The sequence below is a fragment of the Salvelinus alpinus genome, chromosome 22 (genome assembly GCF_045679555.1).
Source record: "Salvelinus alpinus chromosome 22, SLU_Salpinus.1, whole genome shotgun sequence".
NCBI classification, from domain to species: domain Eukaryota; kingdom Metazoa; phylum Chordata; class Actinopteri; order Salmoniformes; family Salmonidae; genus Salvelinus; species Salvelinus alpinus.
In genome coordinates this window covers 10,160,746-10,184,658 of record NC_092107.1, presented here as the reverse complement: position 1 = coordinate 10,184,658, position 23,913 = coordinate 10,160,746, and the positions used below count along the sequence as shown (strand labels likewise).

The window sequence follows — 23,913 nt, the reverse complement described above, 5'->3', positions numbered from 1 at the left end:
ATCATATTATGCAGCAATTTCATCAGGTGACATGAATACAAAGCCATCGAGAGGGGGTTAGAATAGGATGGGAGGCCAAAAGTCTGTGTAACCAATAGAGTCAGAGTCCCAAGTGTGGGAACAAACATAGTCTGTCCCACGGTTGGGTAAACAAGAAAGTTCATAGTCAACAAAGCATGCAGGAGTCATGAGGCAAATAGCAAAAAAGCAAAATGCACAAGAAAAAATATATAACGACTTGGGTCTAGCCATTGTAAGTTCAGAGTCACTCGCCCCAACAGTGCCTGTGTGCTGGAGGCGAGCAAAAGCTCGGGAGTGAGGGGGGAGTGGGGTCGGGGTACCTGCCCCAGACAGGGGGAGACGACCAGGGCAGACGTTGAACAGATCGCCAGGTGAGTCTTTCCCTTGGAAAAGTCTTTCCCTTGGAAATGTGAGGTTCATTGACATTGACAAACAACACCTTAACCCACTATGGGAATCTGGCAGCTTTCAATCATCTAATCAGGATTTAAATTCATCAGTTGCTCTGTTACATTAAAAAACCAGCCAACACTACAGCCTTTCATTTCATTATTTATTTATGGTTAATTTGGATAGGTACAAATACAAAAAATCCTTTACACACTAAAGGACCTGGGTTATACACCCTCTATAAAAGGGGCACAGATTTTAAAAAGGCCAATACTTGGTGGTGGTGGTGGGGGGTTGTATGTAATATGTGATGAGCAAGTTTCATCGGCCCAACACAAATATCAAATGTGTAGAGTCACAGTACATAGCACACTTTAAAAAAACTGCATTCTATAATCAATAATTTTACAATCTGTATCCCAAGAAAGAAATATGGAACCAAATCAACCAATGAGGGGGAAGATCAAATCAGAGGGGTTGAGCTCCTCCCAGTCTCCCAGCCTATCACACCATACAGTGCCTTGCAAAAGTATTCATCCCCCTTGGCGTTTTTCCTATTTTGTTGCATTACAACCTGTCATTTAAATGGATTTTTATTTGGATTTAATGTAATGGACATACACAAAATAGTCAAAATTGGTGACGTGAAATGAAAAAAATAACTTGTTTAAAAAAATTCTAAATAAAATCGACGGAAAAGTGGTGCGTGCATATGTATTCACCCCCTTTGCTATGAAGCCCCTAAATAAGATCTGGTGCAACCAATTACCTTCAGAAGTCACATAATTAGTTAAATAAAGTCCACTTGTGTGCAATCTAAGTGTCTCATGATCTGTCACATGATCTCAGTATATATACACCTGTACTGAAAGGCCCCAGAGTCTGCAACACCACTAAGCAAGGGACACCACCAAGCAACAAAGAGACCAAAGATAACCCCGAAGGAGCTGCAAAGCTCCACAGTGGAGATTGGAGTATCTGTCCATAGGACCACTGTAAGCCGTACACTCCACAGAGCTGGGCTTTACGGAAGTGGCCAGAAAAAAGTAATTTCTTAAAGAAAAAATAAGCAAACACGTTTGGTGTTTGCCAAAAACCATGTGCGAGACACTCCAAACATATGGAAGAAGGTACTCTGGTCAGATGAGACTAAAATTGAGCTTTTTGGCCATCAAGGAAAACGCTATGTCTGGTGCAAACCCAACACCTCTCATCCCCCTGAGAAAGCCGTTTTTCATCGGCAGGGACTGGGAAACTGGTCAGAATTGAAGGAATGATGGATGGTGTTCAATACAGGGAAATTCTTGAGGGAAACCTGTTTCAGTCTCCCACAGATTTGAGACTGGGACGGAGGTTCACCTTCCAGCAGGACAATGACCCTAAGCATACTGCTAAAGCAACATTCGAGTGGTTTAAGGGGAAACAATTAAATGTCTTGGAATGGCCTAGTCAAAGCCCAGACCTCAATCCAATTGAGAATCTGTGGTATGACTTAAAGATTGCTATACACCAGCGGAACCCATCCAACTTGAAAGAGCTGGAACAGTTTTGCCTTGAAGAATGGACAGAAATCCCAGTGGCTAGATGTACCAAGCTTATAGAGACATACCCCAAGAGACTTGCAGCTGTAATTGCTGCAAAAGGTGTCTCTAACAAAGTATTGACTTTGGGGGGGTGAATAGTTTTGCATGCTCAAGTTCAGTTTTTTTGTCTTATTTCTTGGCATTTTTTCTATTTTGTTGCCTTACAACCTGGAATTAAAATAGATTTTTGGGGGTTTGTATCATTTGATTTACACAACATGCCTACCACTTTGAAGATGCAAAATATTTTTTCTTGTGAAACAAACAAGGGGGTGAATACTTTCGCAAGCCACTGTATGTACACTCTTAGAAAAAAATGGCTAACTAGAACCATAAAAGGTTCCTACAGGTACAGCCTGCTAGAACACTTTAAGGACTAATTTTTCTAAGAGTATACAGTGGTTGACCCTGCTGTTTGCTCTCCCCAGCTTTGAGAGAGACAAGACGGCAGTGCCCTCTGCGGTACCCGCTGTAGATGAAGGAAACAAGCGCTCTCTGAGTGCTAGCAGTGAGGACAGCTCAGAAAGCTGGTCCCAGATCGCCCCTGATGACGACCCCCACGAGGAGACCAGTAGTTTTATCCAGCTGAGCGAGGGGTCAGTAACCGTAGCAACCAACCGCTGCTCCGTACTATCATGCACCGCTCCTAGCACTCCTACCGCTACTACCGCCCTCGCCGTCCGTCGCCCTCTCATCAGCCCATTGCTGCTCACTCTTTGCTGTCCTGTGCCAGTCTTCAGCCTTTGCTGCTGCAGTGGAATAGCTGTCTGCCTGGGGGCTTTCCGCTCACTGGCAGAGAGCTCACCTAGTGCACTGAGCCCTACTCCTTAACAAGCGTGGTGTGGAGCTCTTGGGGCCTGCAGCCTGCGCTGAAATATAGTCAGAGAGAGTGGGGCTGCATCCGCGCTAACATAGGTATGATGTCACACTGCTTTTCACATATCAAACGCCCACAGAACATTAGCTTTATCATTCCCTGCTTCAGCTAGTGCCATTTCTCAGTTCCTAGTCTCATACTGACACACAGCCAAGCCAAAAGACTGAGGTAGCAAGTCTATTACTGGCATTCCTCTAAGCCAGGAGAAATGAGATCAGGGTATAGATAACAAAGAGTGGGGTGGATACGTTTCTAGGCTCCAGAGGACTAGGAGGAGGGCTGTGTGGCTGGCTGGCTGGCTTCAGCTTGACAGTAGTGGGGATGAAATGTGAACTGCTTTAACCTGCCAGCTGTGGCAGAAACAAACACCTGGTCGCTGTTGCCTTCCTCTCCACCTGACCACCTCATCCCCGATTAACTCCACTGCTGACACTGGACATGGTCGCCCACTCCGCCCGACTTCTCAATCGTTCCACATCCCCCATCTCCACACGAAAGGGCCCATTGCCAGTCAGGTTCTCTCTGCCAGCCCAGCCACCCTGCTCAGCTGCAGCTGCTGTTTCTATGTTAATCACCAGCTAATGAACAACATTGCTCGCTTCACTGCAGCTCCTTATTGTTCCCTTCACAAGTCACTGATTGTGTCGCCTTTCAAGAGACAGGATATGAGTTTTGGTTCTGTTTGGATTTGCAGGAACGGGAACAGTAGCACGTCTAGCCTGGGTCTGGCAGACTTGGAGGGCTTGTCTGACATCCCCAGTCAGAGCACAGTGAACAGGTAACTGATAACTCCTAACAACATGCAAACACTCCTACAACGTACAGGCTACACTCCTACAACACAGCGCTGAGGCTTTAAATAAGGCCCTTTGAACAGGAGAATGCAGTCTCATAGGCTCCAGTCTGATTCTCTCTAGTCTCTACCCTGTTTATGAAGTGTGTACTTGTTCACCACCTCATGAAGAGATCAACCGATGTAGGAAATGTGGTGGATGATCCATCCGGCTAGCTACCCCATGCTTACACTAATTAAATGTTTTTAAATCCATGACAGGGAGTAAGTAAATTCACGACCACTGCTAGATTAAATAAGTGTTTGCACCCCCAAAAATGTTAAGGAAATGAAACATTCAGGACAGAACAAATAGGTAAGGAGAAGGATTAAGATTGACAGAAAGGTGAACAATATGATATTTTCCTTTTTCTTCCTTTGTTTTTAGAGTGTTATCCATTACTGAAAAAAAACTGATGCTTAGTAAATCTGGCCTAATGGTAGAACGTGAAAAAATCAGAACGCGACCTACTGTATTGTCTTAATGGTCATGTTCTCTGTTCTCTGTCCTCAGTGAGGAGGCAGACAAGGGTCACCTAAGGGAGAGCAAGGAGAACGTAAATGGTGAGTAGTGTCACCTTGTCTTACACACACACACACACTGTCTCATTTCCATATCATTACTGTCTATATCTGTCACACAGGAAACTCAACTCTCTCTGTCTCCCCTACTGTCTCATCTTTGTTCTCGTTTGTCTTCGCGATAACTTCTATTCAGCCTCTTCACAACCTCTTCACTGTAAGATCTCTACACACTCAGTGTTCTATGAATATTCTAACTCAAATGTCGAAATTGTAAATATATCACTGCTTTATCTCTGCTGTGGTGCCAGTTAAACATTTAGGTCAATATAGCGGCATTGTATCCAGTGTTGGGGAAGCTACACTGAAAATATAGTTTACCAAGCTACAAATGACTTCACACTGGAAGAAGTTAAACTTCACTAAAGTTACCCTTAATAAAAATATAGCTTACTTAACTAAAGTAATTCACTATATCCCATAACTACTTCGTGAGAAATTGCAGTTCCAGTCAAAAGTTTGGACACTACTCATTCTCATTCACCTATTTTAGATTTTTCAATGTAGCCACCCTTTGCCTTGATGACAGCTTTGCATTCTCTCAACCAGCTTCATGAGGTAGTCACCTGGAATGCTTTTCCAACAGTCTTGAAGGAGTTCCCACATATGCTGAGCACTTGTTGGCTGTTTTTCATTCACTCTACAGTCCAACTCATCCCAAACCATCTCCATTGGGTTGAGGTCGGGTGATTGTGGAGGCCAGGTCATCTGATGCAGCACTCCATCACTCTCCTTCTTGGTCAACTAGCCCTTACACAGCCTGGAGGTGTTGGGTCATTGTCCTGTTGAAAACCAAATGATAGTCCCACTAAGCACAAACCAGATGGGATGGTGTATCGCTGCAGAATGCTGTGGTAGCCATGATGGTTAAGTGATATTTGAATTCTAAATAAATCACTGACAGTGTCACCAGCAAAGCACCCCCAAACCATCACACCTCCTCCTCCATGCTTCACGGTGCAAACCAATAAATGCAGAGATCATCCGTTCACCTACTCTGCGTCTCACACAGACACGGCGGTTGGAACCAAAAATCTCAAATTTGGACTCATCAGACCAAAGGACAGTTTTCCACCAGTCTAATGTCCATTGCCCATGTTTCTTAGCCCAAGCAAGTCTCTTCTTATTATTGGTGTCCTTTAGTAGTGGTTTCTTTGCAGCAATTTGACCATGAAGGCCTGATTCACGCAGTCTCCTCTGAACAGTTGATGTTGAGATGTCTGTTACTTGACCTCTGTGAGGTGCAATCTGAGGTGCAGTTAATTACCGATTTCTGAGGCTGGTAACTCTAATGAACTTATCCTCTGCAGCAGATGTAACTCTGGGTCTTCATTTCCTGTGGCGGTCTTCATGAGAGCCAGTTTCATCATAGTGCTTGATGGTTTTTGTGACTGCACTTGAAGAAACGTTCAAAGTTCTTGACATTTTCCACATTGACTGACCTTCATGTCTTTAAAGTAATAATTCCACAAAATAACAAGTTAACAAGCCACACCTGTTAATTGAAATGCATTCCAGGTGACTACCTCATGAAGCTGGTTGAGAGAATGCTAAGAGTGTGTACACCTGTCATCAAGGCAAAGGGTGGCTACTTTGAAGAATCTCAAATCTAAAATATATTTTGATTTGTTTGACACTTTTTTGGTTACTACAAGATTCCATGTGTTATTTCATAGTTTTGATGTCTTCCCTATTATTCTACAATGTATAAAATAGTAAAAATTAAGAAAAACCCTTGAATGAGTAGGTGTTCTACAACTTATGACCGGTACTATATATCTAAATCTGAAATGTTAAATTGCAAGAACAAATTGCAGAAAAATAAATAAAAATGGTAAGAAATGTTCCCTCTGGAGTCAGATGTTAACATAATGTGTAATTTAGCCTTTTAAACACAAAAAGTGAGAATGAGGCACACAAGAAGTGTTTCAAGTTAGAATTAGGCAGGTCTGATGCCGAAAAAGAAAGTCAATTCTTGCCTACTTCACCCATATTTTATTTGTGCAAAAAAAAGTAGTGTTTAGTTCCAGTAGTTAGCTACACCACTAAATGGCAAAGTAATTAACTACTAAAAACACTACCAAGATTTTAATTGAGTTTAACTACCACCAAGCTACTGAAAAATGAACTAAATGTATTTCACTACTCCCCACATTGATGGTATCAAGCCCTCTTTACCCAACCTAACTTCAACCTATTTAGTGCCAAATCCATCCAATGTGCCATCGGACCTCGGCGTAGCTTTGGCATTGAAACTACACGAAGTGAGCTTGATGTATACAGAAAGTGGGCGTGATGTATATCCTGTTTCCTGTGTGTGTTGCAGAGGGCAGCTCACTGTGGACAGTAGGCGGCAGTAGCAGCCACAGGGAGCTTCTGGTGGTCAACTGTGACTTGGATCCAGAGTGTGTGGACTCAGAGCTGCGCTTGGCCCTGCAGTGGATCGCTGCCTCCGAGCTGGGCCTGCATGCCGTCTACTTCAGGAAGTGTAAAGAGAGGACGTCCAAGGTGGGTGCAGCACAGCACATGCAGGTACACAGACTCTGATTATGCCCCTACGTGTGTGTGTGTGTATTGTACTCTGTTATGTGCATGTCTTGTGTAGTGCACAAGGAGCATGGTAATCTGGTGTGTGATGTCTCAGTTCCAGAGGGTGTTGCAGCTGGTGTCTCAGAAGGCATGGAGGATCGGAGATCTCTTCAACGCTATCATCCAGTTCTGTAAGCTCCACCAGGAAGAGGAGAACGGAGGCAGCTCTCTGTCCAGTCTTTTCGACTGGCTACTAGAGACCCACTAGGCTCTGCCAACAACCCCCATCTACACAAACACACACACACACCAGCCAATGTCCCCAACTGTGTGTACCCCCCCATGCATCAAACCCCACCATCAAGCCTAGTGATTCCCAGCACACGGAGTGCGAATCATGAAAAACCCCTAGCCTGGTAGCCAGATCTGTTTGTGCTTTAGCCAATTCCTCTTTCGTTAATTGTGATGTAAGCCATGACAAGGAACGCTAGAAGTCTGGCTACTAGGATAGAAACCCTTTACTGGTTCCATATTAGTTTGTGCTGTTTTACCAACTCCTATGGTCAATGGACAACGAGGAGTAGAAGATCTGGCTGAAGCCCAAACAGGTCGGGCTTCCAGGCTAAATAAAACACCACACCCGTGACATTATACACACCTTATGGGACTGAGGACTTTCATTAGGCTGCAGTGAGCAGACATGTCTCCCTTTAATAAGATAAGCATGTTTCTCATTTTCTGATGCACGGTCCCTAGTTAGACGAACCCATGGAAAACCCAGCATCAGTTTGGGATGTAGGCCTTATTTATTTAGTGCAAACAAATCAGCCATCTGAGATTCTAGCCTGCAGAATTTGTATTCCTTTAGTTGTTATATATCCTATACATTACATTTTCACAATCTGACGTGTTAATTTATAAATGATGTATTTATTAAACATAAACACACACACAACAAACAACAAGGCACCAATAGAACACTGTACCCCATTCCGTCAACCAATCGAACTCAAAAAGACACCAGATGATGTTTTAATGTACAGTAGCTATCTTGAAGAGACTGTCAGACAGCAGCCGTCATTCCAGTTGGGATTTGTTGACAACAACATAGGTGTGCACTACTACGCTTGACAGTTGCCCAGAGCCTGTATTCACAATGTGTCTCAGAGCAGGAATGCTGATCTAGGATCAGATCCCCCCCCCTGGTTCTGGTAATCATACCAAACGGATCCTATATCAGCCCTCCTAATCTGAGATGCTTTGTGAACACGGACCCAGATGAACATAGTTGTCGTTTACATCGGCCAACGTTGTCTACTTCTGTTGTAACTTTGACCTCTGCTTAAGTTATCTGTCATTCTTCATGTTATCTGTCGTTCTTATGTAAGTAATCTGTCGTTCTTCATGTTCTTTGAGAATTGTTTATTCTGGATAGCTGTACATATTGTAGATTCTTGAACTGCTGCACCTTGGGGTAGAAAGACTGCTCTCTATCATTTCATTTGTACTACTTTCAGAAAGACAGAGAAGGTTTGTAGTGTCTAACGTACGTGAATCTGGTTTGTCAGGTTTTATCTGCGTAGTGGTACTCTAGTGTTAAATCGTCGGCATTGAAAAGCACACAATTCAACTCTGTTGCTGTAGAAACTGAATGTATCTTTATCTTTTGAGATCAATAAATCCATGTAATGTGAGCATGAATAGACTTTATTGAGCAAAAGAGGGGTAGAGAAAACATTCTTCCGTCCAGCCCATTCTACAATTAACACACAAATAAACACTGATTATAAACACTGGACATGACAGAGGACCAAAGTGACCAGTCCAGGTCAAATCCTAACCGGTGAATGCAGGCCGCAAAGCCCTATAGGCCCTGCTCAAAAGTAGTGCACTTAATAGGGATTGGGTGCCATTGTGATGCATCCACAGCGCTAAACTGTCTGTCTAGACAGTGCTACATAGTAAAATGACAGTGGGACCAAATTCATTCACCAAAGCTATCTGTTCTACTGAATCTTACTCCACAGCAACTAGGAGATTAGAGGTCACATACGTTGGGTCAGTGATAACTTCCAGGAAGGGCATCTTCAATCGGGGCCATGTTGGAGTCATCTTCTTGTTGGGGGATGGACAGATGGCCTTACCCTCCTCACACACCCTACTGACCACTGACCATAGGATGGGTCAGCGCCAGATGCGACAGGTGTTGTCCTTGCTGCCTGCAGCAGAGAGAAGACAGGGACAGGTGGTGAAAAGGAGGTAGCTCACCGCACCCAGCTATGGCCTGTTCATTTGAACCTTGATAAAAGTGTTTGTGAGTGGAGAAAGAAATGTGGTTTGTTTGGCTGTGAAGAGGTTGCAGTGGCATCTTTACATTTTAAATAGGTAAGATTATATTGAGGGCAGGGTTGGGCTCAATTCCATTTCAGACAATTCAGGAAGTAAACTGAAAATTCAAATTTTTCTCAATGCTAACTTAATGCTGAATTGAAATGGAATTGACCCCAGCCCTGATAGAGGGTACATATTACCTGTGATGATGGTGTCACCCTCGTAGTTGAAGGCAGAGGAGAAGATTTCGTCCGTGTGTCCCTCGAGGACCTGCAGACAGACGCCAGACTGGACGTCCCACAGGCGAGCCGTCTTGTCAGCGCTGGCCGTCAGAACTCTACTGCCCTGAGCGTTAAAACAGATCTGCAAGGGTGACGAAGGGGAGGTTGAAATTGACATAAGGGTGTGTGTGTTATGAGAGTGAAAAGGAGTGATGGAGTGAATGGCTGGATGGAGTGTGCACTGATGAGGAAGTGTGCAAGAGTAGATAGGAACCACCAAATGAGCACAGCATGTGGAACGTTCAACATGTCAGCACTATATTCTTAAAAGGCTATTAACTGTAAATTGAGGTCTGTTAGGCATTTGGAAGTCTGCCAGGCATTTGATATGGAGGAATGGTTCCAATGGAACACATAGCCAGACTTCAGAGAGATCTACAAGCACAGTGAGGTGAAGAAATGAACATGGGGCTGGGATGATTAAATGATGCTGGCTCTACATTGTCTAAAAGTAAAGTGTGTTTTTATTAAAAGCCTCACGCTGCAGGGTGGTGAGCAGGCCTCAGACAGGAAATGGAAATAGAACTCTGGGAGAGGGTGACACTGACAGAATACAGAGGAGAGCGAGAGAGAAAGGAACGAGCACAAAGAGGAGAGCAAGAGGGCACTGAGGAGAGAGAGAAGGGGGGAGCATGGAGGAGACAGAGAGGAGAGCACTGAGGTATAACATTTTTAGAAAAGATGATACGAGGAAAGAGGAAAGATGAAGAGAAATAGAAGGATGAGGCAGAAGAAGATGGAGTAAGGGAATGGTCATGAGTAGACTCACATGGATTCTGTTCAGATGATTCAATGCCATAACAATGACTATTTTACATTCTTTCCTGCATATTTAATAATCAAAACAATTAATTTATGTTTTTAGCAATATTTGGTTCTATGACATTCATTCTACAGATATTATTTTCATTTAATGGCCCAGTGCAGTAAAAAACATCTGAACTCAGCAAAAAAAGAAACGTCCCCTTTTCAGGACCCCGTCTTTCAAAAATAATTTGTAAAAATCAAAATAACTTCACAGATCTTCATTGTAAAGGGTTTAAACACTGTTGCTCGTGCTTGTTCAATGAACCATAAACAATTAATGAACATGCACCTGTGGTCGTTAAGACACTAACAGCTTACAGACGGTAGGCAATTAAGGTCACAGTTATGAAAACTTAGGACACTAAAGAGGCCTTCTACTGACTCTGAAAAACACCAAAAGAAAGATGCCCAGGGTCCCTGCTCATCTGCGTGAACATGCCTTAGGCATGCTGCAAGGTGAGGACTGCAGATTTGGCCAGGGCAATAAATTGCAATGTCCGTACTGTGAGACGCCTAAGACAGTGCTACAGGGAGACAGGACGGACAGCTGATCGTCCTCGCAGTGGCAGACCACGTGTAACAACACCTGCACAGGGTCGGTACATCCGAACATCACACCTGCGGGACAGGTACAGGATGGCAACAACAACTGCCCGAGTTACACCAGGAATGCACAATCCCTCCATCAGTGCTCAGACTGTCCACAATAGGCTGAGAGAGGCTGGACTGAGGGCTTGTAGGCCTGTTGTAAGGCAGGTCCTCACCAGACATCACCGGCAACAACGTCGTCTATGGGCACAAACCCCACCGTCGCTGGACCAGACAGGACTGGCAAAAATGCTCTTCACTGACGAGTCGCAGTTTTGTCTCACTAGGGGTGATGGTCGGATTTGCGTTTATCGTTGAAGGAATGAGCGTTACACCGAGGCCTGTACTCTGGAGCGGAATCGATTTGGAGGTGGAGGGTCCGTCATGGTCTGGGGCGGTGTGTCACAGCATCATCGGACTGAGCTTGTTGTCATTGCAGGCAATCTCAACGCTGTGCATTACAGGGAAGACATCCTCCTCCCTCATGTGGTACCCTTCCTGCAGGCTCATCCTGACATGACCCTCCAACATGACAATGCCACCAGCCATACTGCTCGTTCTGTGCGTGATTTCCTGCAAGACAGGAATGTCAGTGTTCTGCCATGGCCAGCGAAGAGCCCGGATCTCAATCCCATTGAGGATGTCTGGGACCTGTTGGATCGGAGGGTGAGGACTAGGGCCATTCCCCCCAGAAATGTCCGGGAACTTGCAGGTGCCTTGGTGGAAGAGTGGGGTAACATCAGCAAGAACTGGCAAATCTGGTGCAGTCCATGAGGAGGTGATGCACTGCAGTACTTAATGCAGCTGGTGGCCACACCAGATACTGACTGTTACTTTTGATTTTGACCCCCCCCCCTTTGTTCAGGGACACATTATTCCATTTCTGTTAGTCACATGTCTGTGGACCTTGTCCAGTTTATGTCTCAGTTGTTGAATCTTGTTATGTTCATACAAATATTTACACAAGTTTACACAAGTTAAAGTCGCTGAAAATAAACGCGGTTGACAGTGAGAGGACGTTTCTTTTTTTGCTGAGTTTATATATTTCCACACTATGAGGTTGGAATAACACTGTGAAGTTGTGAAAATGATGATAATGCCCTTTTAGTGTAAGAGCTGTTTGAATAGACCGCATGAAACTTCAGCCTGTTTTGGTGGGACGGAGTTTTGGCCTGCCTGGAGGCATCACCAGACGGTCAATTAGTTAATAGACCAATAAGAAAGAGAGTTCTAAACTTCTGTCAATAACAGCTAGTTTTCAGTATTCCCCTCCCCACTCAGACCACCCCCAGTCAGTCCTAGCAAAATTCTTGCTTGAGAATTGTTTTAACAATTTTTTTTTTTTTTACAATTTTTATTGAAAACCAATCACAGTAAGGTACTTAATTGTTACCCAGAAATGATTTGATATTAAGATAAAAACAGTTGCACTGGACCAGAAGTCAGCTTCTGCCGATTAAATCTGACCCCTTGTAATGAGAGGAAGAAAGAAACAACAAAGAGTGGGGAGAGGGAGCTGGAGGGATGACAGTGGAAATTAGAATGAAAGTTAAAACAGGGACCGACAGAGACAGAAATAATGGGAGAGAGTGATGAAAAAAGAGATTGACACAGCGGTTAGGAGGCGGAGGGAGGGGAGAGAGGTGTCCTGTTAGGGGGAGATTAGTGTCATAATCCTGTGAAATCATCCTCCTTCCATCCTATTACCAAGGCTGGGCCCTGATGGCTTTCAGTAAACACAAGACAGGCAGCCCAATGAGGCAGCTAGAGGGGGATTGCGACCTGAGTTAAGTGCACTAAATTGGAACATAATTCCCTTTTTATGCACTTTTCTCCCTATGCGTATTCTGACCTTGAATTTAAGCATGATAATAACAGGCTATTCACCCCCTATTCATTAGGGCTGGAGATAAAATAAAGCAAATGTGGCAGAGGTGTCTACAGATACGTTGTATTCTTACCTTGACTCCCTCATAATTCCACCACCTTTATGCACAATGAAATGATGAATAAGGTTGAGCAACCTATCATTGTTTTAGATATATTTGACCTTATGATCGTTGGAGCCAAATGTAAAACCAGTCATATGGCAACAAACTAAAGTATATCAATATATAGGCAGGTAGCTGAGTGGTTAAGAGTGTTAGGCCAGTAGCCGAAAAGTCACTGGTTCAATTCCTCTAGCTGACTAGGTGAAAATCCTGCCGATGTGTTCTTGAGCAAGGCACTATCACTAATTGTTCCTGTAAGTCGCTCTGAATAAGTGTCTGCTAAACGACAAAAATGTATGTTAACTTTTCAACAGTGAAGTTTATGAAATGCTGGCCCTATAGCTGAAATTTGGAGACCATATGAGAATGTTTCAATCATACGCCCAGACTTTTCACTGTATTTTCTACAATTTGTTTCATGTTAAAAATTAGCCACCATCGGTAGCCACCGTCAGTTATACTCACATACACTGACTTTAGTGTTAGTTTCCTTACATTTTGCATCATTCCATTCCGTCGTTGGTTGACCTTTCTTTCCTCTGTCTGTGTAGTTGTTCCTGAGGGTCACTAGCATTAGTGGATCATATTAGTCTGTGTAGTTGTTCCTGAGGGTCACTAGCATTACTGGATCATATTAGGCTGTGTAGTTGTTCCTGAGGGTCACTAGCATTACTGGATCATATTAGGCTGTGTAGTTGTTCCTGAGGGTCACTAGCATTACTGGATCATATTAGGCTGTGTAGTTGTTCCTGAGGGTCACTAGCATTACTGGATCATATTAGGCTGTGTAGTTGTTCCTGAGGGTCACTAGCATTACTGGATCATATTAGGCTGTGTAGTTGTTCCTGAGGGTCACTAGCATTACTGGATCATATTAGGCTGTGTAGTTGTTCCTGAGGGTCACTAGCATTACTGGATCATATTAGGCTGTGTAGTTGTTCCTGAGGGTCACTGGCATTACTGGATCATATTAGGCTAACGCTGTACAGTAATTTAGGACATGTAGCCTATTAGAATCATTATGGAACAGACCGCACGTAGCAGGTTAAACCTGGAGCACACTTCACAACAACTGGACTTGTCACAGTTCCATGATTAGTGAGGATTTTTTGCATAAAGGCTCTCCAAAGCTGTTATTTTATTATTCATAAATACTTTCCTAACCCTTAAAAATATACAATATCAGAATATTTTTCAATCTACCAATTGTTGCTGAAAAGGAAAACAAATTCTAGTTAAAGGTACAAATGCATGGATTTAGATAAATGTACTGAAAATCCTATTGAATGAAAACTCCACGAGAAAAACGGTTGGCCAGCAAGTGGGAGGGTTTCCAGCGATTTAATAAATGTTAACCACGCCTGTGAAGCCCATTACGCATCTGCATAAGGTAAGTCTGATATCCAACTATTGAAAAGTGCATAGGAAAGGTGTGTTTAGGAAAGGAGTACATTTCCTAAGTCTGAATTGGGCCCCTAGTGGCTGTGGCTCCAAGCGTCAAACACACCCAACATGCAGGCACGTACACACACACTAACAAATATGTACACACACGTACACTGGCAGAACTGTCAAATGGCAGAGGCTGATTAGATCACACACACATTTAGGTCACAGCTGGGTCACCTACAATACAGGCCCAGGTTACATGTGGCTCTATACAGCTGTGACTAATGCAGTTACACAGTGAGCAGGGACAGACTATGTCATGGTGATTTATTAATAAAACAACCAAGGTGTGACATTAAAGGGCTCAAGGTGTAACATTACAGGGAATCAAATGAGACTACAGGGGGGAAGGGGGAATCACAGTCGCTAGGCAGCAAAACTTGGGAAGTGAGACTTTAACAGGGCTGTTTTGAATAAGAGCACAGGTAGACCAGGAATCAGCCTATAGGTAGAGCAGGAATCAGCCTATAGGTAGAGCAGGAATCAGCCTATAGGTAGACCAGGAATCAGCCTATAGGTAGACCAGGAATCAGCCTATAGGTAGAGCAGGAATCAGCCTATAGGTAGACCAGGAATCAGCCTATAGGTAGAGCAGGAATCAGCCTATAGGTAGACCAGGAATCAGCCTATAGGTAGAGCCGGAATCAGCCTATAGGTAGACCAGGAATCAGCCTATAGGTAGACCAGGAATCAGCCTATAGGTAGAGCAGGAATCAGCCTATAGGTAGACCAGGAATCAGCCTATAGGTAGACCAGGAATCAGCCTATAGGTAGACCAGGAATCAGCCTATAGGTAGAGCAGGAATCAGCCTATAGGTAGAGCAGGAATCAGCCTATAGGTAGAGCAGGAATCAGCCTATAGGTAGAGCAGGAATCAGCCTATAGGTAGAGCAGGAATCAGCCTATAGGTAGAGCAGGAATCAACCTATAGGTAGAGCAGGAATCAGCCTATAGGTAGAGCCGGAATCAGCCTATAGGTAGAGCAGGAATCAGCCTATAGGTAGAGCAGGAATCAGCCTATAGGTAGAGCAGGAATCAGCCTATAGGTAGAGCAGGAATCAGCCTATAGGTAGAGCAGGAATCAGCCTATAGGTAGACCAGGAATCAGCCTATAGGTAGAGCAGGAATCAGCCTATAGGTAGACCAGGAATCAGCCTATAGGTAGAGCAGGAATCAGCCTATAGGTAGAGCAGGAATCAACCTATAGGTAGACCAGGAATCAGCCTATAGGTAGACCAGGAATCAGCCTATAGGTAGACCAGGAATCAACCTATAGGTAGAGCAGGAATCAGCCTATAGGTAGACCAGGAATCAGCCTATAGGTAGACCAGGAATCAGCCTATAGGTAGACCAGGAATCAGCCTATAGGTAGAGCAGGAAAATATTTCTGGAACGTTCTGGCCTGAGGGACACACACCTTCAAGGTCATGTCTCTCTCCGTCATCGTCAAGACGTGGTTGACCTAGCAACTGACACAAGAAGCAGTAACAGGAGGTAGAAACATCCCCCCGGCAAGTGGACCGCCGTCCTCATCCCTCCTGTCCAGTCCTGTACCCTTGTGAGTCTGACGGATGCTCCGAGGCAGACAAAAGAGACAGAGAGAGAGGGGGCATTTTGGTTCCTGTTTGAACCATTACCTGTCTCAGTGACTCACCTTGGAGATCTCTCCCTCATGGCTCTCCAGTCTGGAGATGCACTGGTAGCTGACAGCGCTGTACACTCTCGCTGTGCCTAAGAGTCAGAGGGAAATATTGATTTCTCAAATCATCCGGTGAGTGAAGTTGAACCTTAAAATAAAAGGAATTAAATTGAGCTGGCCTGGTTAGTCATACACCATAGTTGCTGGAACTGTGCTGGAAAGGACAATATGTGAAAAATAAATATTCAAGCCACCACAGTACGATTTGGGTTGGCATGACAGTGTAAAATAGGGGTAGTTGGCTGGGTACAGTACGGATATAGTTGTTCAGTGCCTGGGACATTGTCAATACAAGGTACCTGGACTGAACAATCATGGAAACAGCAGAGAGGTCGAGGTACCCACGTAATTAAATAGAACACCATTAGTAAGATAAGCATCTCTGCGGTCGTACCGTCAGCCGAGGCGGTGGCTATGAGTTGACCGGTGTAGTCGAAACACACATCCAGCACCTCGTCTTCATGGCCTGCTAGTGTGGCCATACACTTCCCACTCGCTGCCTCCCACACCTGGGGAAGCATAGACACACACACATTCCGGTACTCACACACACATAAGGACACAAACACACAATGTCAAAATGTCAAATGTTAATGAATCTATTTTTAAAAGCCTTTTAAAACAGACAACCAGCTTGGTAAGTGCTGTAACAACACAATGGTGGTGTTTTCCCCTCTCCACAATCTTCTCTTTAGGAATGCAACCACGTGAATAATTCACACAACTACCCAGCGAGCGTGACTCATCTTGGAATAATTAAAGGATTTAATTTTCCTTATTAAATGATGCAGAGCTTAAAAGAGATAGGAGTCTCTACCAGAGAGAGAGAGAGAGAGAGATGATAGGAAATGTGACATGATGTGAGAGAGGATGTGACATGATGTGAGATGGGATGTGAGAGATGATGTGAGAGAGATAATAGGGGATGTGACATGATGTGAGATGGGATGTGAGAGAGATGACAGGAGATGTGACATGATGTGAGAGAGATGGTAGGAGATGTGACACGATGTGAGATGGGATGTGAGAGAGACGACGGGAGATGTGACATGATGTGAGATGGGATGTGAGAGAGATGACAGGAGATGTGACATGATGTGAGATGGGATGTGAGAGAGATGACAGGAGATGTGACATGATGTGAGAGAGATGGTAGGAGATGTGACACGATGTGAGATGGGATGTGAGAGAGACGACGGGAGATGTGACATGATGTGAGAGAGATGGTAGGAGATGTGACACGATGTGAGAGAGGGTGTGAGAGAGATGATAGGAGATGTGACATGACTTGAGGTGGGATGTGAAAGATGAAAGGAGATGTGACATGATGTGAGAGAGATGGTAGGAGATGAGACACGATGTGAGAGAGGGTGTGAGAGAGATGATAGGAGATGTGACATGACGTGAGGTGGGATGTGAGAGAGATGAAAGGAGATGTGACATGATGTGAGAGCTCACCCTACAACTTTTGTCCATGGAGCCGGTGATGATGAGGGAGCAGTCCCAGTTAAACTGAACACTGCTGATCTCCCCTCTGTGGCCTATCAGTGTGTGGACACGCCTGGTAGAATGATAGGAGGGTGTTAATGGTGGTTAGACTCGGACACAAACATGGATGGACACGCACACACACACACACACACACACACACACACACACACACACACACACACACACACACACACACACACACACACACACACACACACACACACACACACACACACACACACACACACACACACACACACACACACACACACACACACACACACACTTGGGCTCTCACCTCCCAGATGGAACATCCCACAGAGAAACAGTGTGGTCAAAGGAGCCAGTGACTAGCTGGTCACCCACTGTGTTAAACGACAAGGAGATGATCTCTGCTGAGTGGCCCTGAGAGAGGAAGGAAAGAGAGGGAGGGGGGAGGGAGAGAGAGGGAGAGAGAAAGAGCGAGTGAGCGAACGAAAGCACAGTCAAGTAAACAAGCCATTCTTTCTTCTTTGAGAGAGCTAAATTGCATAATTTCATTCAATTCAGTTTGAGGAACACATTTGCCTTTTTGTGCTCGAGTCACAATATTCACCAGCATGACTAATGTAGGAATAATTGAAGAAGAAGGGGTAGAGAGGAGGGGTAGAGAGGAGGGATAGAGAGGAGGGGTAGAGAGGAGCACACAGAATCCCCTCTCTGGAACACCCAGCCAAACAGTTTGCCCACGTGCAGCAGGAAACTGCTGCCTGTCCTGTATCTGAGGATTTAGATAGATTACCTTATGAATGTATTACAGTCACAGCTGCATATACATATATGATGGGAAGATAGAACACAGTAAGCAGGGTGACTGCTGGACCAGCACATCATGAATAATCATATACAAAAATGAATGGATGAATGCATATAAGTGACTGAATTAAGTCATTAACGAATGGATGTGGACTTGGATGGTTGTGAGAGCGTGTGGAGAGAAGAGAGAGAGATATGAGAGAGAGAGAGAGAGAGCTAGCTCACTGTCAGTGTAGACACCTCCGATCCAGTCTGGATGTCCCATAGCTTGGCCGTAGTGTCCATGCTACCCGTGGCCACCAAGGTACTTTGAGGGTTAAACGCCAAACACACCTGTTCAGCACAGAAAACAGTGTTAGCTGCCATTCACATAGAAAATCTGATTCGAAGCTCACTGCAATCCTATTGATACTGAAGGACAAGTCCAATCTCTCAGAAAGTCCAATCTCTAGATTAGAAAGTCTCTCGTACTATTTCAGCAGTGTGTCCTCGGAAGGTGTGGAAACATTTGCCCGTCTCTACACTCCACAGCCTGCAGGTCTTATCAAAGGACCCAGTGGCAATCTTGTCCCTGGATTACAGAGGATAAATAAAGGTACAATTTGAGATAGGAAAAATACTTTATTTTAAACACCAAAAACTCTTTCCCTTGGCCTTAGGTGTCAGACAACGGAGGAACATAGAATAGGAATAAGGCTCTCTGGGACCTAAGAGTCTCAGAGTCGGAGTACTGATCTAGGATCAGTTTAGCCTTTTAGATCATAATGAAATCGAGATCCTAGATCAGCACTTTTACTCTGAGACACTTTATGAATACAGGTCCTGGTGTTTTTAAACCTGGGGTAGAGTGACAGAAAGGTGGTTACCCATAGGGGTTGTTGAAGGCGATGGCGTACACCACGTTCCTGTGGCCCTCCAGTGTGTGCAGCTCCTCACCTGACGCCGTGTCCCATATTTTACATGTCCTGTCATAGCTCCCAGTTATAAATCTGCAGAGAGAGAGGGAGAGAGAGAGAGACAGAGGGAGAGACAGAGAGAGAAGGAGAGAGACAGAGAGAGAGGGAGAGAGAGAGAGAAGGAGAGACAGAGAGAGAAGGAGAGAGATTAGGGAGAGAGGGAGAGACAGAGAGAGAGGGAGAGACAGAGAGAGAAGGAGAGAGATTGGGGAGAGAGGGAGAAACAGAGAGAGAGGGAGAGAGAGAAAAGGATAAAGAAAGAAAGAGAGAGGGAGAAACAGAGAGAGAAGGAGAGAGATTGGGGAGAGAGGGCGAGACAGAGAGAGAAGGAGAGAGATTGGGGAGAGAGGGAGAAACAGAGAGAGAAGGAGAGAGATTGGGGAGAGAGGGCGAGGCAGAGAGAGAAGGAGAGATTGGGGAGAGAGGGAGAAACAGAGAGAGAAGGAGAGAGATTGGGGAGAGAGGGAGAAACAGAGAGAGAAGGAGAGAGATTGGGGAGAGAGGGAGAAACAGAGAGAGAATGAGAGAGATTGGGGAGAGAGGGAGAAACAGAGAGAGAGACAGAGAAAAGGATAAAGAAAGAAAGAGACAGAGAGTGTAAAAAGAGAGATATTTACTTCTCCTGCACACCAGAAAGACAAGCGCCAGGGGTTCTCTGCACATCTCCATGCAGTGCAGATAAATTTACCTCGAGCCTGATTTATTGAAGGCAACGTTTGTCAGTGGCAGTATGTGCGCCTGCAGCGCCTGCAAGGGAGAAGGATTTAAAAAAATTAAAGTCTGTGGCAGTTTACTTGACTGAATTAAATAAATGTACATCTATACGTTTGACCGTGTAATACCTATACATAATACATCTGGCTTTGATGTGCTGAGGAAGAGTCCTGTTATTCTAGAAGAAATCTACAATTCCCACCCCCTGCTGCCATCTATGAATCAAATGAGGAATTACAGGATGGCTGTACTGTTTACACAAGGCACTGGCAGTGTGGTCGTGCCTGTTAATGGCTGCCTATGGCTGCATAAACAGTGTGCACTGGCACACAAGAGTGGACAATCAGGAGGCAGACAATGACATTATCAATTAGAAGAGAGCCTAATGAAAATAAATAGGTAGCTCAGAAATATGGAAGCTGTATTTGACCTTGAAGAGGTAGAATCTGCGGTTGTCCTGCTGACCCAGTTTCTCCTGCAGTCTGAGGATCAAGAGTTTGACTTGGTCGACGCGTGATGCTGTGATCAGTGGCTCCGATTTCCTGATCTCTGATATTAACTCCTCGGTGTCTGTCCTATATGGATAGAGACGTGTCAGAGCGATGCATCATGGTCATTGAAAAAAGGAGAATAGACGTCATACTGTATTGCAGGATCAGTGACAAATTGTAAAGAATTAGTGGGTGTGTTTACCTACCTGTATCATCATCCTCATACTCATACTACACTAGCACCAGTATAATCCACTGCATACCATACAGGGCTGCCAACTCTCACGCATACTCATACTACACTAGCACCAGTATAATCCACTGCATACCATACAGGGCTGCCAACTCTCACGCATTTGACCCTCTTCTTATATCTCACACATTGAAAACTACTGCTTTTATTTTTCTAATTAGTCCATGTCATGAACTTTTCAACTGTGCTCCAAATCGTTTCGAAATCAGAGCATCTGCGCCTACAATTTAACATCACGAGCAAAACCTCTATCATTGCCCTGCCTTGCCGCAGCACTGTGAACCGCATCACATCGCAGCATATGATTGGTCTAGTTATGTGAGGGATCAGGGGGGATAGGATGCATGTTTTAAAGAAATGCCCCTCAAGATTAGAGTGGAGCTGAATGGAGAGAGAGAATATTCTCCGCTGATTTTATAAAACTGTTAAAAGAGCAGCATGGTAGCGCTGTTTTATGTCAAATGCTGTTACTACCGTCCATGAATCTATTGCAGAATGCAGCCTTTTGACAGCATGTACTAAAGTCGATTTAATCCACACTTGCTTTAGTCCTCTCATTTGGTGATTGGCATTTAGGATGTGACAACAAAAAGGCAGCAGACAGACCTACAGTATGTTTTAGCAGGGAAGTTTGGTCGGGTGATCTTTAGTAACTATAAAAAATAATTTTGCCAAACAAATTGTGAAACCAAAAGTGAATGTTTGATTCTAGAGTGGGAAAATAAATAGAAGAATCATTCGGTTAGGGTGTAGGGGAAGATTGATGTCATCTTGTCTTCAGATTTTATTATCTATTTACTTTATTTGGTCTGATCAGTGGAACAATGCTCATTCTTAATAATGGGCTAAAATATATAGTTATTACTGTGCTTGTCAGCAACAACATTACTGTTATTCCCCAAACGTATTTTATTATTCCACTTCCTCCCAATTATGCCAGTATCATCACATATTTGAAATCTGATATGCCTACTTGTGTCTTTGATAAATTAATGATGAGGCAATGCATTTTTGCAGCCATTCATGGACAGTTTAAGCATGGGATATTAAATGCTCCAGGAATCAAATATAATTGTATATATTTTAGTACATGCTAGACAGAGATGGTAGGGGGACCCTCAACTCATAAAGGCATAATATTTTGTCTATGTAGAGTAAAATGATGGCAAGGATCTTCAACTAGTAGACATAAACCGCCTGAATATTGATATTCATTAGACTTTGCTTGAAGGTTGGGTGATTGTGAGAAATGAATTGTTATAACAAGTACATTATCAAACACCCAGCACTTGGGAAACATAGATCAGGGGTGGTCAACCCTCCTGAAGAGCAAGCTGGATTATCTCAGAGCCCTATTTTAAAGGGATGGATCAACCAAATTACAAAATGTTTGTGTATTTTCCTTGAAAGCAGTCTATGGACAAGAAGACTGCAATCTATGATTTGGTTACCCTCTGCCATCAACAGTTAATATAACAATTTCCTGTGCAGAGCCTTGGTGTATTGGTAACACTCCCCGGCATGTGTCGCATACAAATCCCTGCTCCAACCTTCCCAATGTTTCTAGTATCCCCCCCCCCCCCCCATCTAATTTCATTACTGTCTGAATGAAGTGTCAAACCACCTAAAAAAAAATTTTGCATACTTTAAACGTCCCCCCCCCCCCAAAAAAAATAATATCAAAGTAACAAAGGCGCCAAATTTTGAGTGTTCATTTAATGTTCAAAGCATCCTGAATACACCTGAGCTGTGTTTTTGTGTGTGTGTGTTTTACACCCTGGTCATAGGTCTAAACCATTTCAAAATACGTAGACTTGCAGGAAATTAACCTCTAGGCCTTGGGGTTGTGCCAGGCAGTAATGAAATTCAGTTAGCAAATCTCATTCGAAGCTTTCTTCAAAAGTTGGCAACCCTGCACATATGAACACTAAACACATCATCTCATTCATAAACATGAGTTGTACTATTGTCTACCCACTCCGGAGACAAATCCAACAGATCAATGGATTTAGTCTTCAGAGCTCCTCCTTTCTCATATTCCAGGATGATACCTGTGAACAAAAAGCATCAATTCAATATTCGAAACCAGACCAAGTGTGAGATACGAGTTACTTTAGGCCTACTTGTAACTTCAACTTGCATCAATTTGTGCATCATGCAAAAAAAATCCTGTTACAGCTAACGTTAACTGGTCTGTCTAGCACAGAGACCTAGCTCTGCTCTGGGCTAGCAAAGCCAGCTAGCTCAGTAGGTCAGAACAGCACTGAAGTTGCAGTGTAGTTGCACAAAATGGTACAAATAATTAGCTACTGTAAGAAATTGTATTAGATATTGGTAACTTGTTTTAACAACTTCTCAACATTACCTATAAGTTGACACAACATACACACCCCCTCTTTTTCTTGGACATATGCTGGACACATAGGACATATATACGGCACCCACAATTCCCCTCCCCCATGACAATCGCACAGACACACCCAACCCATGGTTGGACCTCAGGACAAAGAACTCTCAGGAACCAATGGAACGTGGACACCAGGCCTGATCAGGACTACCCAAGACCCAGATCGACCAATCGGAAGGCCGGACTCGCAGATCTACCTACTTTGCTTGTTGTCTATATAGTACTGTACATTTCTGGAAACTGGTCTCTTTCCCGGACGATTCACTAGGAGTCAGACTGAAAGAGCCTTGCTGCAAGATTTTACTAAGATATCTTTACATGTGATTAAACGGCCTTATTATAAAATTATCCACCTCGTCCTATTGTCTCCTCTTGTTCTCCTGTCAACAGTAAACGTTTTACTAACACTACCTACTTGTCCAAACATTCATTAGTATCTTAATTCTAATGCATATTAGCATCATCAACAACATGTTCATTACCTGGTGGATAATATCTGAGAAGGAATCGTTTGAGTTTCATTTCGCTTCTCCAGCAGGTATCACTTGTCAACAAAGCGTTGTTATGGCGACAGACTATCGCGGCCAAGACGCATGCGCAGATGGACTGAAACGCATTCGCCTACAACTAACCTGTTAAAAAAAAACAGAACTTGTTCCATAACTGTGCACCAAAAAAATAATAACATGTACATAAAGAATAGAGACTAGAAACAATAGAGACTAGAAAACTCTGTGTCATGATAACAGAGGCTGACGTAAACTTTTCCAGTGGGACTATTTCCCAAGAGCTCAAAGTCTCCCTCATATAAACTTGCATTCTCAGTTATGCACATGTAGTTCATAG

At 43.9% G+C, this 23,913-nt stretch overlaps 2 protein-coding genes across 7 annotated transcripts in view; one reads left to right on the top strand and one right to left on the bottom strand.

The window, feature by feature from the left end:
• Positions 1-8,508, top strand: part of LOC139548977 (A-kinase anchor protein SPHKAP-like) — a 151,662-nt gene extending 143,154 nt beyond the window's left edge. For 3 of the 6 annotated variants that reach the window (XM_071358983.1, XM_071358984.1, XM_071358986.1), the window contains 5 exons: positions 2,423-2,590; positions 3,566-3,649; positions 4,218-4,267; positions 6,612-6,817; positions 6,930-8,508. In XM_071358983.1, the coding sequence (XP_071215084.1) occupies positions 2,423-2,590; positions 3,566-3,649; positions 4,218-4,267; positions 6,612-6,817; positions 6,930-7,082 (661 nt within the window). In that variant the 3' untranslated portion in view covers positions 7,083-8,508. The remainder of the gene's footprint in view (positions 1-2,422; positions 2,591-3,565; positions 3,650-4,217; positions 4,268-6,611; positions 6,818-6,929) is intronic. The other 3 variants (XM_071358985.1, XM_071358987.1, XM_071358988.1) reach the window with 3 other exon arrangements.
• On the bottom strand, positions 8,506-23,661 carry daw1 (dynein assembly factor with WDR repeat domains 1). Its single transcript, XM_071358989.1, has 13 exons — positions 23,550-23,661; positions 22,639-22,711; positions 20,347-20,491; positions 19,891-19,949; positions 19,113-19,235; positions 18,718-18,817; positions 18,472-18,579; positions 17,750-17,856; positions 17,419-17,521; positions 16,355-16,469; positions 15,916-15,992; positions 9,346-9,508; positions 8,506-9,033 (listed from the first exon to the last, which is right to left on the bottom strand). The coding sequence occupies exons 1-13, from the start codon at positions 23,587-23,589 to the stop codon at positions 8,999-9,001; spliced, it is 1,248 nt and encodes a 415-aa protein (XP_071215090.1). The 5' UTR covers positions 23,590-23,661; the 3' UTR covers positions 8,506-8,998.
• Between the last annotated feature and the right edge of the window lie 252 nt (positions 23,662-23,913).

Excerpts from the sequence above, each read along its gene's own strand:
- daw1 (XM_071358989.1), bottom strand. The coding sequence starts at position 23,589 with ATGAAACTCAAACGATTCCTTCTCAGATATTATCCACCAG. Across the intron at positions 19,236-19,890 it reads TTCAATAAATCAGGCTCGAG|ATTTATAACTGGGAGCTATG; the intron begins GTAAATTTATCT and ends CTCTCTCTGCAG. Across the intron at positions 9,509-15,915 it reads ATGAGGGAGAGATCTCCAAG|ATCTGTTTTAACGCTCAGGG; the intron begins GTGAGTCACTGA and ends TCACCCTTGCAG.